At 41.8% G+C, this 16003-nt stretch overlaps 1 protein-coding gene across 1 annotated transcript in view; it reads left to right on the forward strand.

Annotated features, from left to right (window-relative positions):
• LOC144592373 (paired box protein Pax-5-like) overlaps positions 1-16003 on the forward strand; it is a 193540-nt gene that overhangs the window by 74542 nt on the left and 102995 nt on the right. Inside the window, exon 6 of the mRNA XM_078396932.1 lies at positions 15732-15907. Coding sequence (XP_078253058.1) covers positions 15732-15907 — 176 coding nt within the window. The remainder of the gene's footprint in view (positions 1-15731; positions 15908-16003) is intronic.

Consider the following 16003-nt stretch of genomic DNA (forward strand, 5'->3'; position numbering starts at 1 on the left):
GAAAGAAAACTTGCATTTATATAACGGCTTTCACCGCCTCAGGACACCCTGAATCATTACAGCCAATAAAGCGTGTTTACTGTTGTAATGTAGATACCAAATTAGACACAGAAAGGTCCCATAAAGAGCCAATGGCACAAATGACTACATAACACATTTTACTGATGTTGGTTAATGGAACTTCTCAGGATACTGAGGGAACTTCTCTGGCTCTTCTTAAAATAATACCATAACATCCAACTGAGGAAGTGTACAATCCATTTGAAGGCTTTATGAGGCTATTACTATTGCTCTTCTACATCCCACTGTGAGAGTGGGAGGGGAATTTAAAGTGTTTCACATCTGGAGCAAGATTCCTTCGGGTGTTGTACGATAAAGTGGGCTGTGATGATGTGTTTTGTGCTTATGTAATGGAACTAGTAATCCAGTGGCATGGACTAATAACCCTGAAGCATGTGTTCAATTTCCATTGTGGCAGCTAGGTAAATTAATTTCAATTAATTAATTAAACTTGGAATATGCCACCAGTATCAGTAATTGGAACCACAGACAGATAAGTGTAAAAGCACGATAATTTCACTAATTTGTTCTGAATGAAAATAGCATCTGAATTCTACATCTGACAGTGAAATAGCTTCTCAATAACCAATTCCTCTCAGAATCTTATATCTTTCATTGAGATCAACTCTCATTCATTAATACTATTGAGAGTATAAGAAAATAACTGCAGATGCTGGTACAAATCGGTTTATTCACAAAATGCTGGAGTAACTCAGCAGGTCAGGCAGCATTTCGGGAGAGAAGGAATGGGTGATGTTTCGGATCGAGACCCTTCTTCAGACTATTGAGAGACCTGTTTTACTCTATTTCTTCTCATAGAAAAAAAATCCTTAGCCCAGGAATCAATGAAGCAATGCTGCAGCTCCTGTTACCCATTCCTTCTCTCCCGAGATGCTGCCTGACCTGCTGAGTTACTCCAGCATTTTGTGAATAAATCGATTTGTACCAGCATCTGCAGTTATCTTCTTATACTTCCTAATCAAAACCTTCTACAGTTGGAGTTAGAGTTCCTTTACTCTTTTTTTATTCCAACTTCCATGCAATGGAGTCCGACATACTTTCACTTGAATGTTACCTGCATATTAACTTTCTGTGTTTCTTATACAAGAATGCCAAAATCTTTGAATGACGACATTTCACACAATGGAGAAAAATATTGGTCTAATTCTTTAGTGCCAAGTGTGATTCAGAGGTACGTTATTGATCATTTTGGTCATGAACTATTAGAACAAAATTCAATTGTACCTGTAGCCCAAAGTTTCAGAAGCAACTAAATGGGCCTTTTATTATTTTGCCATTGTAAAGAAGCAAGTAAAGAAATTGTAGGATAAGTCCAAGACCAAGCAAATGGAGAAGGCAAGTAGTCAGAAGTTGGACATGCAATTTTGGTACTCTCTAGGGTTTGATCTGAGACTTTTTATCCAGCAATTTAGTCAGCATCTCATTTGGGTCAGATGGACACCTCTTTGTGGTTGCAGATTGGATTATGGAATTGGGGTCACTTTTGGTGAGAAACCAGGTTTGGGGGGGGGGGGGGGCGGGGGGGGGGGTCAATATGTGGCCCTTGGAGTTAGGAGGAATTGGGAGGTTGGGGGCTTGTTGGACTAGTTGGGGTGTTAATGGAGAGTCTTGGGTAATCTGGGATTGGGCCAGAGTAGAAGGGGAACCAGCAACCAAAGGTCTCATATCAGAGTGATCGGAGATTCAGGAGGTCAGGGGATGGGACTGGTGGATGGTGCTGGTTGGTATTTTGACAGTGGGGGAAGATGAGTGTTAATGTAGGAGAAGTGGAGGCAGGTAAGGGAGCAGCTTCCCTGAGTAGTCCTTCAAGGGCTGTTGAATGTAGCTATGCTATTAAAATATGGCTGGGCAACAGTTGGCTCATGGACAATGAAATCATTCCATACACGTCTAACACAGATGTCATCTCAGTGGCCCATGTGCAATATGTGATTGGAGGCATCTAGTTGAATTAACGTGAATGTTGGATTTGACGCAGACATTGTGCTCAGGTCCAGAAATAATGGATTTTTCCTATGCGCAGCGGGAGGAAAAAAAGCTGCATTTATGAATTTTTAGACCATTCTGTTTTCATTACATTTTAATTCATTTTGGAGGAAAGATCAAGAACAATGATGTAACCTAATCGGCCAATCTGAAGGGTGTGCAGGAACAGAGTGACCTTAGCAATGTTTGTGCGTAAATATTTGAATGTGCCAAGACCTGTTTAGAGCATGATTAATATTTTTTTCCCCTCCATCCTGCATTTGATAGATGGAGGCATAGCGTACAATATCATGGAGGTTACGGTGAAACTGTACAAAGCACTGATTGGGACACAATTGCAGTATTGTGCCTAATTCTAGTTGACTTTAATTTAGGGAAGTTATGAAAGTCCTAATGAAGGGCAGAAATGATTTGCTAAAACAGTTCTGGGGATGGGGGATTTCAGCAATTAGAATAAATTGGCAAGGTTGTTATTCTCTTTGCAGCAAAGATTGAGAGGAGATTTGATAGGAAATGGACCAGATCTTGATGAGTTTTGCTGGGGTAAATACAGAAGTTGGTCCATCAGCAGATTGTCCAGGACCAGGAGACTCAGATTTAAAGTAATGGGCAAATGAGATATGAGGAAATTGGTTGGTCTTGGCATCATGTTATCAAAAATTGCAGCAGGAATATTAATCGGTAGGGCAGGTGGGCTGAGGAATGATTAATAGAGTTTAATACAGATAAGCGTGTGATGTTACATTTTGGGAAGTCTAACATAGCAGGACCTACACAGTGATCGGTAGGGCTCTGGGGAGTGTTGTAGAGCAGAGGAATCTTAGGTTGCAGATACATAGTTCCTTGAAAGTGGCATCTCAGGTGGTTAAGAAGGCTTTCGGCACATTGGCCGCCAATAGTTAAAGTATTGAGTACAGATGTTGGGAGGTCATATTACAGTTGTATAAGACATTGGTGAGGCCACATGTGGAGTATTATGTTCAGTTTTGGTCATCCTGCTGGAGGAAAGATGTTGTTAAGCTGCAAAGGGTGCAGAGATGATTTATAAGGATGTTGCCAGCAATCGAGGGAGTGAACTATAGGGAGAGGTTGAGCAGGTTTGGACTTTATTCCTTGGAGTGCAGGAACATAATGGGTGATTTTACTGAGGTGTATTAAATCATGAGGGGAATAGATAGGGTGAATTCACAGAATCATTTACCCAGAGTAGGTGAATTAAGAACCAGAAGACATGCGTTTAAGGTAACGGGAGAAAGATTTAATACGAACCCGAGGGGCATTTTTTTTACCCAAGGGGTGGTGGGTGTATGGAAGGAGCTGCCAGAGGTGGTAGTTGAGACAGGCCCTATCACAACGTTTAAAAAACATTTGGCAGGTACATGGAGAGGAAAGCTTTGGAGGGATATGGGCCAAACGCAGGCAGGTGGGACTAGTGTAGATGGGGCATGTCGGTCGGTGTGGGCAAGTTGGGCCGAAGAGGCTGTTTCCATGCTGCATTACTCTATCGCTCTATGACTCTAATTTCAGCACAGGCATTGTGGGCCGCAGGGCCTATTCCTGTGCTATATTGTTCTATCTGTGTTGTATACGGAAAGTGATGATAACTTAGACTTCACCTGTAAAGATAATTAAAGCAGAGGCAAGTGGGTCTACTAAGGGGAGCTGGATAGGCACTTGAGGGGAAATAATTTACAGGATTACAGAAAAAGAGTGGGAGAACTGGTTGTCGGCTGGATTATTCTGATGAATGTATGGGCTTGCAGCTAAATGGCCAACTTCCCAAGAGGGAGTGTTGTAATATATAAGACAAGGGGGATGTTGTGATATTGCTGGGACTACTTTGTGTATCCAAGGACTACTTTGTATGCCTGTGTATATAAGTGATTGGGGTGATTAGGCGGTCACTCTGGATCCAGGCGGCCTTGGAATAAACAGCCTGGAGTTAAGCTCCACCATGATAACATCTTAAACATGTGTACTCGTGGTCCTTCCAGAGTCACAACAAAGGTACAACAGGTACCGGACCACGAAGTACAACAGGGAGTTAGGCAAAAGGTTAAAGAACAGGACTTCAAGTGTAATCATCTCTGGATCACACCCTGTACCACATGCCAATGAGGGTAGGAATAGGAAGAGAGCATAGATGAATGCGTGGCTGTGGAGTTGAGGCAGGGATTCCAATTTTTGGAACATGAAGATCTCTTCTGGGGTAAAGGGGATCTGAACAAGCAGAAATAGGTTGTACCTGAACTGGATGGGAACCAATATCCTGGAAGGCAGGTTGCTTGTGCTACTCGAGGATTTATATGAGATCAGCGTGGCAATAGGATCCAATACAACAGTGAGGTAGATGAGGGGCTGGAAGTTGGTACAGAAGTCAATGGCAGTAGTTTCAGTAGATGGGATAGGCAGGAGCTTGGCAGGGAGTGAGGAAATATGGTTAGATTAAATTGCATTTAATTTAATGCTAGAGACCTGAAAGATGAGGTGGATTAACTCGGGGTGTGGATAGATACATGTGACTGGGACTTTGAAGCCATTACAGAAAGTTGGCTAAGGGAGGGACAGAACTGGCACCTGATTGTTCCAGGGTACAGCTGCTACAAGTGAGATAGATGTGGGGGTAAAAGAGGAAGGGGAGTTGCTTTATTGATTGAGGAGAATATTATGGCAGTAGTCTGAGATTATATTACTGAAGAATCACCCAGGGATGCTATATGAGTGGAGCCAAGAAATTAAAAGGGGATGATCATCTTGTTGGGAGGGTACTACAAGATAGTACTCAAATAGTCAATGGGAATTAGAAGAGATTGTAGACGGCTGCAAAACCAATAAGGTTGTCATATTATGGGGTTTTAACTTTCCCAATATAGACTGGGACTGCCATAGTGCCAAGGACTTAGATAGGGTGATCAATTACACCCACCATCCTTTGTGTGTAAACGTTACCCCTCAGATTTCTATTAAATCTTTCCCCCTTCACCTTAAACCTATGTTCTCCAGTTCTCGATTCCCATACTCTGGGCAAGAGGCTCTGTGTGTCTACCTAATTTATTCCACTCATGATTTCATGCACCTCTATAAGAATAGGTGATTGAAGAGCATACCTGAGAAGGAAATAAGGAAGGCTAATCTCAGCCATATAACATTAAGGAGAATCCAAAGAGATTTATTCAAGGAAAAAAGGGAACTAGAAAGAGAAGAGGGCCCCTCAGAAACAAAAATGGTCATATACATGTAGAGCTGCATGATATTAGGGAACTTGAGAAAGTCTTGAGGACAGTCTGTATTGCAATTAAGAAGGTACTGAATGTCCTAATATGTATTAAGGTATTTAAATTTCCTGGGCCTGATCAGACATATCCAAGGACACTGTGGGAAGCTCGAGAAGAAATTGAAGTACCCTGGATGAAATATGTGAATCATCATTAGACACAGGTGAGGTGATGGAAGACTGGAGGGTGGCTAATTTTGTGCCTCTGTTTAAGAAGGGCTGCAACAATAAGCCTGGGAACAATACACCCAGTCAGTCCAGTAGAAAAATTACTGTCATGAATTATGAGGGAGAAGATATACATGCATTTAGATACACAGGGGTTGATTAGGGATAGTCAGCATTGTTTTGGGAGATCGTGTATGGAAGATTATTTCTCATGAATATAATTGAGTTTTTTTGAAGAAGTTACCAAGAAGATTGATGAGGGCAGGCCATAGATGGACTAGCAAGGCCTTTGATAAGGTTCTGGATGTTTGGATGCTCTGGAACGTGAGATGATATAGGATCCAGGGAGAGCTGGTTAACTGGATACAGAACCAAACATCATGGTAGGAAACAGAGAATGGTGGTGGAAGGTTGTTTTTCAAACAGGCGGCCTGTGACTCATTGTGTACCTCAGGGATTGGTGCTGAACCCATTGCTGTTTGTCTCCTATATTAACAGTTTGGATGAGAATGTACAAGGCATGATTAATTAGTTTTCAGATGACAATGAACTAGGTGAGCTCTTTTTATTTATTCATATACTTTCAGTTTTCACTCTCATTAGACCCTTGGTACTTTGTTATTTCTGATGTGTGTCTTGTGTTTTTTTTACTCTGAAGGCAAATACAAATATCTATTTTATAACTCAGCCATTTTCTTCTTCATTATCATTTTTCCTGCCTCGACCTCTGGGGACCAATGTTTACTTTTCCACTCAGTTTTTTACTCACGTGCTTCTTACTCTTTTGGCATAGTTGCACACCTCTAATTTTAATCTGTTGCTGTTCTTAACCCCTTAAATTAGACACACAATGATCATTTTCCTTGTGGTTATTTTATTTCTGCATGAAATACATCTTCATTAAGAAATAAGAAATGTGTGTTTAAATGTTATCTTTGTTTATTGCCATATCTTTTAATCTAGTTTCCCAATCTAGTTTATTCAGATCATCTGTCATTCTTATGCTGCTGACTTTTCAAGATTAACATTATAGTTTAACATTTAAGCACATTAACCTCAAACTTCAATGTAAATTTTGGATCAATATAAAGTTATTTCATACAATGATTATTTCTTCTTTGACAGTTCCTTAATACAAGATTATTTATTTGTTCAGTGTCCGGAAGAGAACTTTTAAAATAATTTATTTCCTGACTTCTTTTGAAGTTCTAGAAAGCTTTCTGAAATCCATTTTCAGTGCATCCTCAACTGTTGCCAAATTGTTTTGGTAATTCAAAATAAAGATTAATACCTCCTGAGCGTTTTGCATGAGTTTTGTTATGGATTCCTGATTTTTGGTCATTCCATGTTGATTTTTGAACCCATACTCAAAGCACTTTTGTCAATTGTACAAAGTTTCTAACTTTCGTTTATTGTTGTCCTAATTTTCCTTAAATTAGCTGCACATTGATTACTTTTTGGTTTTTATTTCTAAGTATATTAATTGAGAAATTAGAAATATTACTTAAATGTTGCCTGAGCTATTTATGTCCTCCAGAGATGGAGCCAGACTCCAGCACTTTGTCTTTTAGATTAAAATAGCATAGTAATGATAAATACAACAATAAGATTAAACGAACAGTAGAGTGGTGCGAAGATTGTAATTCAGTCTGAATTTATGCACCATCAATTTTAATCTAATTTCACAATCTGCTTTATTCAACTCATCTCTCATTCCAACCTGATGAGGTTATTCAAGATTAACAATCTATCCAGCAGTATGGATATTGTTGGAGGAATAATGATAACTCTGGCCCAGTTGGTAAACTCTTCAAATTCCGATTAGTTTAATCTCACATACACCAGGGTACACCTTGCTCACTTGAAGCTCCCTGAGTAAACAGTGCACATACTTTTTAATGAATGCAATAAAACAATATGGATCCCAAACTGTAACACCACCTATCCATGTCCTCCAGAGATGGAGCCAGACTTTGTCTTTTAGAATAAAATAACATAGTAATGATAAATACAGCAATAAGATTAAAAGAACAGCAGAGTGGTGCGAAGATTGTAATTCAGTCTGAAGTTGTGCAAAAGAATATTAAAGTACAATAATGGAAACAGAGGTAAGAGTAAGAGTACGTGGAAGCGTCTTGGAAAGGAGGTGTGAAGGAGGCAACTACTTCAGGAGTCTGATTGTATTGGGGAATAAACTATTTTTAAGTCTGGATGTCCAGGAAGTAACAAGTCTGTGATGGTCTGAGTTGTGTTCACCACTCTCTAAGGTTGTGAGTTCAAGCCCTGCTCTAGAGACTTTAAATTTACACATCTTCACCGACGTAGTGATCTGCTTTGCTATAAATTGAAAGCCTACCTGACCACAGCATTGAAGTTGGTCTAAGGATTTTCATTTTTGGTCAGTATTGATATAAATGCTACTGCGTGGAGATTTATGTCATAGGTTTACAGCATACGTTTGCTCTTCCCCGCTTTATGGGTTTGGAGCAATGCTTGCTAAAATGTGATTTGTGCATTTCTCTCTTATACGATACGATACGATAGAACTTTATTTATCTCAGGGGGGAAATTGATCTGCCAACAGTCATAAAACACAAAATAAACTAAACAAATTATGTGAGCGTTTAGAGGCCTAGCTGATCCTTTTCCCTATGAATCTGCTGCTCAGTTTAATTGATGCAAGAGACTGGGATTATCTGGCCTTGGGGCATGGCATTCATTCTGTCTGAGAGGTCATTTTGATTTGGGTATGAAGCTGCATACACAGTGACTATTCTGAGAACTTGGTGGACAATGGCAAAACTATCTGCTGGCAATCAGACAATATTATCATCGCTTCAACTTCCAAACCTGGAGCTATTCCAGCCATCGAACCCTCAATAGAGATGTCTGCCTCCTGCGATGTTCACTCTCCCCCAGGTGAGCTGTCTAGGCAGTCTGAGCAGGACTCGGTTCATGATGAAGAGAGATGTGGGTGATGGAGGGTGGGGGCAGATCGTCACTGTTTCGGTAGGAGACAAGTTCCCACATGCCATTTCTCAACTTGTGTTACCCATCTGCTCCTGCAAGAGAGCAGTCTACTTATGGGCAGTATCTCTCTGTGGAGAACGATTAGCTGGTGGGTACAGCATTTCTTTGCTTTTGCAGAGCAAGAGCATCTGCATATCAAATTGCATCTTGCTGTTCAGCGTGGACAGAGATCTGCTCAAAAATGTTTTTGTGCCCTGTGAGGATAGTCAGGTCACATCACGTCACGTCCCGTCAAGTCGAGTTTTTTGCTCCATGCACAAGTACAGTGGGGTATAGATATAATGAAGTTCAGGCTTCTGTATATCAAGATATCAAGGATATCCTTCAGGATATCAAGCTACTCCCTGGTGGCATATCATCAGTCAATGTTTCTGCATAGCTTTAAGCTGCTCTTGTGTGGCAGAAACTAGATCTCTGGCTGGATCAGATGACAGCAAGGAAGGCACAAGAGACAGCACATGCTGGAATCTGGAGCAATGAAAGATCAACCATCATTGAATGGTGTAGTAGCCTTGGGCCAAATGGCCTAATTCTGCTCCTATAACATGAACTTTTGAATGAAAATCTTGCATGCTGCTTGCATCAGCATCACAGGCAACTCAGACACCGACTCAGACAACACACATGAAATATACAGAAATCATGAATAAATTACATATAAATTCCACAAGAATGTGAAAAGGAAAAGTCTGTACAAAAAAACAAGACATAAGTGCAAAAATACACAATTAGAAAAACAAGTCCATGGCGGGGCAAGCTGTGGTCCACAGTGTTCCATTGCTGGCATAGCTTTACGGTTGTGCAGCTTGGTTCAAGAACCTGATGGTTGTAGGAAAGTAACTGTTCTTGAGCCTCATGGTTCGATGACGTTGAGCTTGGCGGTGGTAAGGCCTTCAACGTTGAGCTGCAGTAGCGCTAAACCTTGACAGTTGATGGCGTTTGAAGGTGCCACCTGGCCTGGGGAGGCATGGCATTTTGCGGTCTGCAGACATGGCAAGGACATTAGTTTCGCTTTAAGGGCTTATGAGCCTGTAAGCTACTCGTGGGGGAGGCCGCAAAGAGGCTGTCTTTGCCCCGAAAGCAGTGGATAACCCTCAATCGCTTGAGGACAGGCGTCGGACGCTATGGAGTAGCGATGAAGAGGTGGGGTCTCGTGGACAGTGCCTTCTGCGAGTGTGGGGACCCAACACAGACAGTGGAGCACATAGTCACCAGTTGCCCCAAATACCGGCCACCGAATGGTGAACGAGGTCTGATTGATCTGGACGATGACCCGTTGGCCTGGCTCGCCTCAACGGAGCTGCAGGTCTAAAAGACATACGACAGAAGAAGAACCTCGTGGTATGGGACCAGGCTTCAGTATGTCCTTCAGGATATCAAGTTGTTCCCTGGTGGTACATCACTAGTCAATGTTTCTTCAGAGTTTTAAGACCAGCACATGCTGTAATCTGGAGCAAACAATGAGAGCTGCTGAAGGAACTTAGTATGTCAGGCAGCATATATGGAGGGAAAGGGACAGTCAATATTTTGGGTTGAGAGCCGTCATCTGCTCTGAAAGTGTAAAGGGAGAGTAGCCAGTATGAAGATGAGGAGGAGAGTGATGGGGCAAGAGCTAGTAGGTAATGGGTGGATATAGGTGAGGAGGAATTTATTAGCAGATGACAGTCAGATGGGGCGGAGAAACAGAAACATAGAAAATCAATGCAGGAGTAGGCCATTCGGCCCTTCAAGCCAGCACCGCCATTCAATATGATCATGACTGATCATCCAAAACCAGGACACCATTCCTGCTTTTTACCCATATCCCTTGATTCCTTTAGTCCTAAAGGCTAAATCTAACTCCCTCTTGAAAACATCCAGTGAATTGGCCTCCACTGCCTTCTGTGGCAACGAATTCCACTGATTCACAACTCTCTGGGTGAAATATTTTTTCCTCATCTCAGTCCTAAATGGCCTAACCCTTATTCTTAAACTATGATCCCTGGTTCTGGACTCCCCCAACATCGGGAACATTTTTCTTGCATCTAGCATGTCCAATCCTTTAAGAAATTTTATATGTTTCTATAAGATTCCCTCTCATCCTTCTAAATTCCAGTGAATACAAACCCAGTCGACCCATTCTTTCATCATAGCTCAGTCCCGCCATCCCGGGAATTAACCTGGTGAACCTACACTGCATTCCCTCAATAGCAATAATGTCCTTCCTCAAATTAGGAGACCAAAACTGCACACAATACTCCAGGTGTGGTCTCACCAGGGCCCTGTACAACTGCAGTAGGACCTCCTTACTCCCATACTCAAATCCTCTCGCAATGAAGGCCAACATACCATTTGCTTTCTTCACTTCCTGCTGTGCCTGCATGCCTACTTTCAGTGACTGATGTACAAGCACACCCAGGTCTCGTTGCACCTTCCCTTTTCCTAATCTGACACCATTCAGATAATAATCTACCTTCTTGTTCTTGCCACCAAAGTGGATAACCTCATTATCTGAGAAGAAAGTAAGGTGAAGTGGAACCAAATAAGGAGGGCTGGTGGCTGATGGGAATCACAGGGGAGAGTGACAAGTGAGCAGTAGAGGGGAGAAGGGGGATCTGGTGGGAGGAATGTGTGGAGATGGAATAGGTAGGAGAGGGGAGAGAAACTGGGTGATAGGGGGTTGTGTTAATTGTGGAAAGAAGGATGTGTGAGCGGAACTAGTTAGGTAGGAGAAAAGAGACAGAGATGGTGTGGGTTACCCCTAATCGTAGACTTCACTGGTTGTTACAGCCTGAAAACTGCAACAACCAAGTTCAGGAGCAGCTTCTTTTCTACAGCCATCAGGCTATTATACACTACACCCTTAAATAAACTCTAATAATAGGCTATTACTATTATTATTATTAAAAACAATAGTAGTGTAATAATAATAATAATAATGTGTGTAGGTGGAATAGGTATGATGTGTGTGTACTTGTGGGTGTGTATATATATACACTGAAGTTGTTTTCTCTCTCGTTTATCATATTGTTGACAGTGTACTATGTTTACATATTCTGCTGTGCTGCAACAAGTAAGAATGTCATTGTTCTATCTGGGACACATGACAATAAAACACTGTTGACTCTTGACTCTCTTGTAGACTACCCAGGTGAAAATTAGGTGTTTTTCATCTAGCTTGTGTTTGGCCTCAACGCTGGCGGTGGAGGAATCTGAGGACAAACAGGTCTGTGTGGGAATGGGGAAGGGAGCTGAAAGGTTTGGTAACCAGGCGATCCAGATAACCACAGTGGGTGGAGTGCAGGTGCTGGGCAAAGCAGTCACCTAGATGGAGGTTGGTCTCACCGATTTAGAAGAGACCACATCATGAGCAGCGAATGCAATAGATAAGGTTGGAGGAGGTGCAGATGAATCTCTGTCTCAACTGGAAGGGCTGTTTATGTCACTGGATGGAGGTGAGAGTGAACGCATGGGAACAGGTTTTTTACAACCTTCAGTTGTAAGGGAAAGTGCCTGGGGAGGGGGAGAGATGGATGGAGAGAGACGAGTAAATCAGGGAGTTATGGAGAGTGCGGTCTCTGTGCGAAAGGAGAAGAGGGTGAGGTGGCGCAAATGTGATGGGATCACGTTGTAAATGCTGGAACTGTCGGAGGCTGATGTGCTGGATGTGGAGACTGGTGTGGTGAAACTTGAGGACTAAGAGAATTATACTCCCCTTCTGCCGAGAGAGAGGTGCGGCCAGAGCAGGTGCTCGGTCAACCACACTGGGGGGGGGGGATACAATGTTTCCTGGAAAAGGAGAAAAATTCAAATGTACTGGAGTGGATAGCCTCATCTCTAGAAAAAACAGTGTCGGAGGCAGAGAAAATGGGAGAAAGGCATCCTTGGACGTCCTTAGAAAGATAACAAAATGATCCAGGAGAATTTGAGGGCAGGCTGGAAGTTAATAGCTAAATAGATGATGAAAGATGAATTTTACACAGGTGCAGAGGCAGCACCAATGCAGTTATTAATGTAGTGGAGAAAGATTTGGGATTGTTGCTGGAGTAGGTTGGAACAAAACTGTTCCATGGATCCAATGAAGAGGCAGGAATAGCTAGGCCCATACGAGTCCCATGGTTACACCTTTGGCTTGTACAAAGTGGAAGGAATCAAAAGAGAAGTTATTAGGCGTGAGAACAAGTGCCTTGAGGTGGAGGAGAGTATTAGTTGAGGGCAACTAGTTGGATCTATGTTCTGGAAAGAAGCGGAGAGTCTCAATAACTTCCTCATGGGGGACAGAAGTGTATTGGGACTGAATGTACCTCATAAAGGTGAGGTGATTGGAGCCAGAGAATTGGAAGTTAATGAAATGGTGGACAGCATGTGAGTTATTCTGGGTCTAGGTAGTAAGGGACTGGAAACGGGGGGGGGGGGGGGGATAATCAAGGTATGAGGAGATAAGTTCAGGGAGGCAAGAGCAAGCAGGGTGTTCAGTTTGGAAATGTTGAGATAGAAACGGGCAGGGTTGGGGATTATCAGGGTGGAGGATGTGGAGATCTGCTAAAGTGATGAGATATGCGATGGTTTGGGGGACAATGCCTTGTTGTGCATCGGAGGGATCAGGGTAGTCCAGTGGAGGAATGAGGAGGTGTCCGAGAGCTGCAATGTAGAGGTCAGTCTGCCAGATCACAATGGCAACCCGCTTGTCTGTGGATTTGAAGATGAGGTTGGGATTGATGGGGAAGGAGAGGAGAGCTGTGTGATTGGAGGGGTTGATGTTGGAGTAAGTGAGGGGAGTGAAAAAGGAGGCCAAGTCAGGTCAAGACAGACTCCATCTGTAACTCCATCTCCCGGACCAGTGGTGTTGCGTGTATACAGAGCATGTCTTGGGCACCCAGTAGTATGGTGAAGTCAATTTCTGGGCACAACCTCTTTGAAAAATCAAGGAAATTGCACCATGTCTTCTTAATTTGCGCGGCAGTGCAATATTACAACTATTTACTGCAGGAATGTGCCATCTTAACTTATTTTTAAAGAAATTTGCTAAGGATGATATCGACATAAATTCTGAATTGAAGCATTAGTTGCTTTGTTCTGTTGTTACTGTGACTTCCTGCTTAATTTCCTTTAGAGATACAGTGCGGAAACAGGCCCTTCGGCCCACCAAGTCTGCACCGGCCAGCGATCCCTGCACATTAACACTATCCTACACACACGAGGGACATTTTACATTTATACCAAGCCAATTAACCCACAAACCTGTACGTCTTTGGAGTGTGGGAGGAAACTGAAGATCTCGGAGAAAACCCACGCGGTCATGGGGAGAACATACAAATTCTGTACAGAAAGTACCTGGATTCAGGATTGAACCTGGGTCTCTGGTGCTGTAAGCGCTGTAAGGCAGCAACTCTACCACTGCGCTACTGTGCCACCCCTTTTGGTGGCCCGTACAGCCCATACTTCTCTGAAGATGGTATATCCTCTATAGCCTTTTCAGATCCAGGGTTGAGAGTTGTGAAATGCTTCATGCAGTGTAGTGTGAATAATGTAACTGGAGAAATGAAATGTCTCATGTATAGGTCCTTGAGTGAGTTAGCCAGTTGATTGTAAGCTTCATACAATAGACCCACATGCCTTTTTCTCCAGATATAGAATCTTCTGAAATAATGGCCAGTTTAATGGCAAATATTCACCATATTTCACCATCAAAATTCACCATATTTTTTGTGAAATGGGTTTGAAAGATAGCTACTGTTGGGATCCGAGGGTTTAGTTATTAAAACGTGCAATGGGGACTGAGATCACAGACTACAGGGCTGGAAATGAGATCTGAAAATGAAAACTAGCTGATTGTTTTATTAAAGTAAAAGTATGGGGGTAGGGCTAAGGATCAGGCACATCCAATTGGTGCACTGTAAATGGGCACATGTATCATTAGAAATGTGTATTGAAATAACTGATCTCTGTATATCCAAGGAGTATAGAGCTCGTCCAAACGTATCTTAAAGGTCAAGCTTTGAAATGAAGAAGCAATAAGCTAGTGAAATGGTACTATCACCAAAACATGATTGATCAATTGAATTCTATCAAAGAGAGTGGACAGCCAGATTAAGTCAGGCCTGATAGGTTCAATGAGTTAAAGCATGATGTTCATTTCAGCTTCATTTCACCAGTCTTTGCTTGTGAAATTGGTCAATCAATAGAGGTTGAAGATCATATATCGGTGACCATCTTATAGGGAATATAATCTACTCCAGGCAGCCCCTGAGCCCAGCTGCCTTCTCTGTAATGGAGACAGAACTGAAACTCCATCAGTACGACTGAAATGGGTTGATATCTTTGACAAATGGAAAGTATTTTTGGAACTCTGTTGATTTATCTTTTACTCAGGTTGATTTACTGAAAAAAACAGTAACCATCTTGGAGGAAATATAATGATCTCACTTCAAAATATATGGAATAAATAGATATCGAGCTAAGATATAATCATAAAACTTTATTTTTCTTTCTTCTGCCTGTGGAAAAATAAATGACTCTTTTTGATCAGAGCCTGGGGGTATAGTGACCAAGAGAGGGACAGTGGCTGGTTAAGAATGTTATTTTGTTCAGTATTACAGAATTTTCAAATTTTTGGTTTTAGAACTGAGGGCCTTAGAACACAAAATAAAATCTGTCTTTGAATTTAGAGGTTTAACAAACCAGAATAGTGATGCAAGTGTTCATACAAATGGGCGAAATGAAGAGTGCAGAAGCAGAATCTGAAAATGAAAGCCCATAAGGTTCTATTGGCATTTTCATACTTAATTTAAACAATTTACAATTAGGCGATGTCTTTAATTCATTCACCATCAATATTTAAGTCTCCTGTTGTTTGTCATATTTCTCAAACTGTGCTGTATAATATTTAGCAACAGAAACATTTTTTCCAGCTGTTAAATGTTTTAAGATATTTGCATATTTGAAAGCTGAAAATTAAATCTGCTTGATGGATGATTAATTTTGAAGTTTAACAGATATGGTATCGAGGCTGCTTGTGATGTTTCACCACCTATCTCTTGCAGCTTCACTAAATGCACGTCTGCACTAACTGTACATTTTGCAAGCATTTTATCTTGAAGTTGTTGAAGGAAGGATTCTTTGACAGTAGGCCACCATTGCATTTGCTACTTCATCCCCAGGCATCTCTAACACACAATGTTAAGTTTCTTTTTTCTGTGTTTCCTTTGTAAAGGTGTTCAGGAAAATCCAATGCACAATGGACACTCCCACCCCAGCAGGGATTTTCTGCGGAAGCAGATACGTGGAGAGCTTTTCACACAGCAGCAGCTAGAAGTGTTAGACAGAGTCTTTGAGAGACAGCACTACTCAGACATCTTTACAACTACAGAGCAGATCAAATCAGAGCAGGTGAGAAAAACACAACATCCTCTTGAATGACCTGAAATGTGCCTCTCTTCTGCAGACTTCAAAGGCTGTATGTTTGAATTATTCCTCTAGTATTGT

Source organism: Rhinoraja longicauda, chromosome 3 (assembly GCF_053455715.1).
Source record: "Rhinoraja longicauda isolate Sanriku21f chromosome 3, sRhiLon1.1, whole genome shotgun sequence".
NCBI lineage: Eukaryota > Metazoa > Chordata > Chondrichthyes > Rajiformes > Arhynchobatidae > Rhinoraja > Rhinoraja longicauda.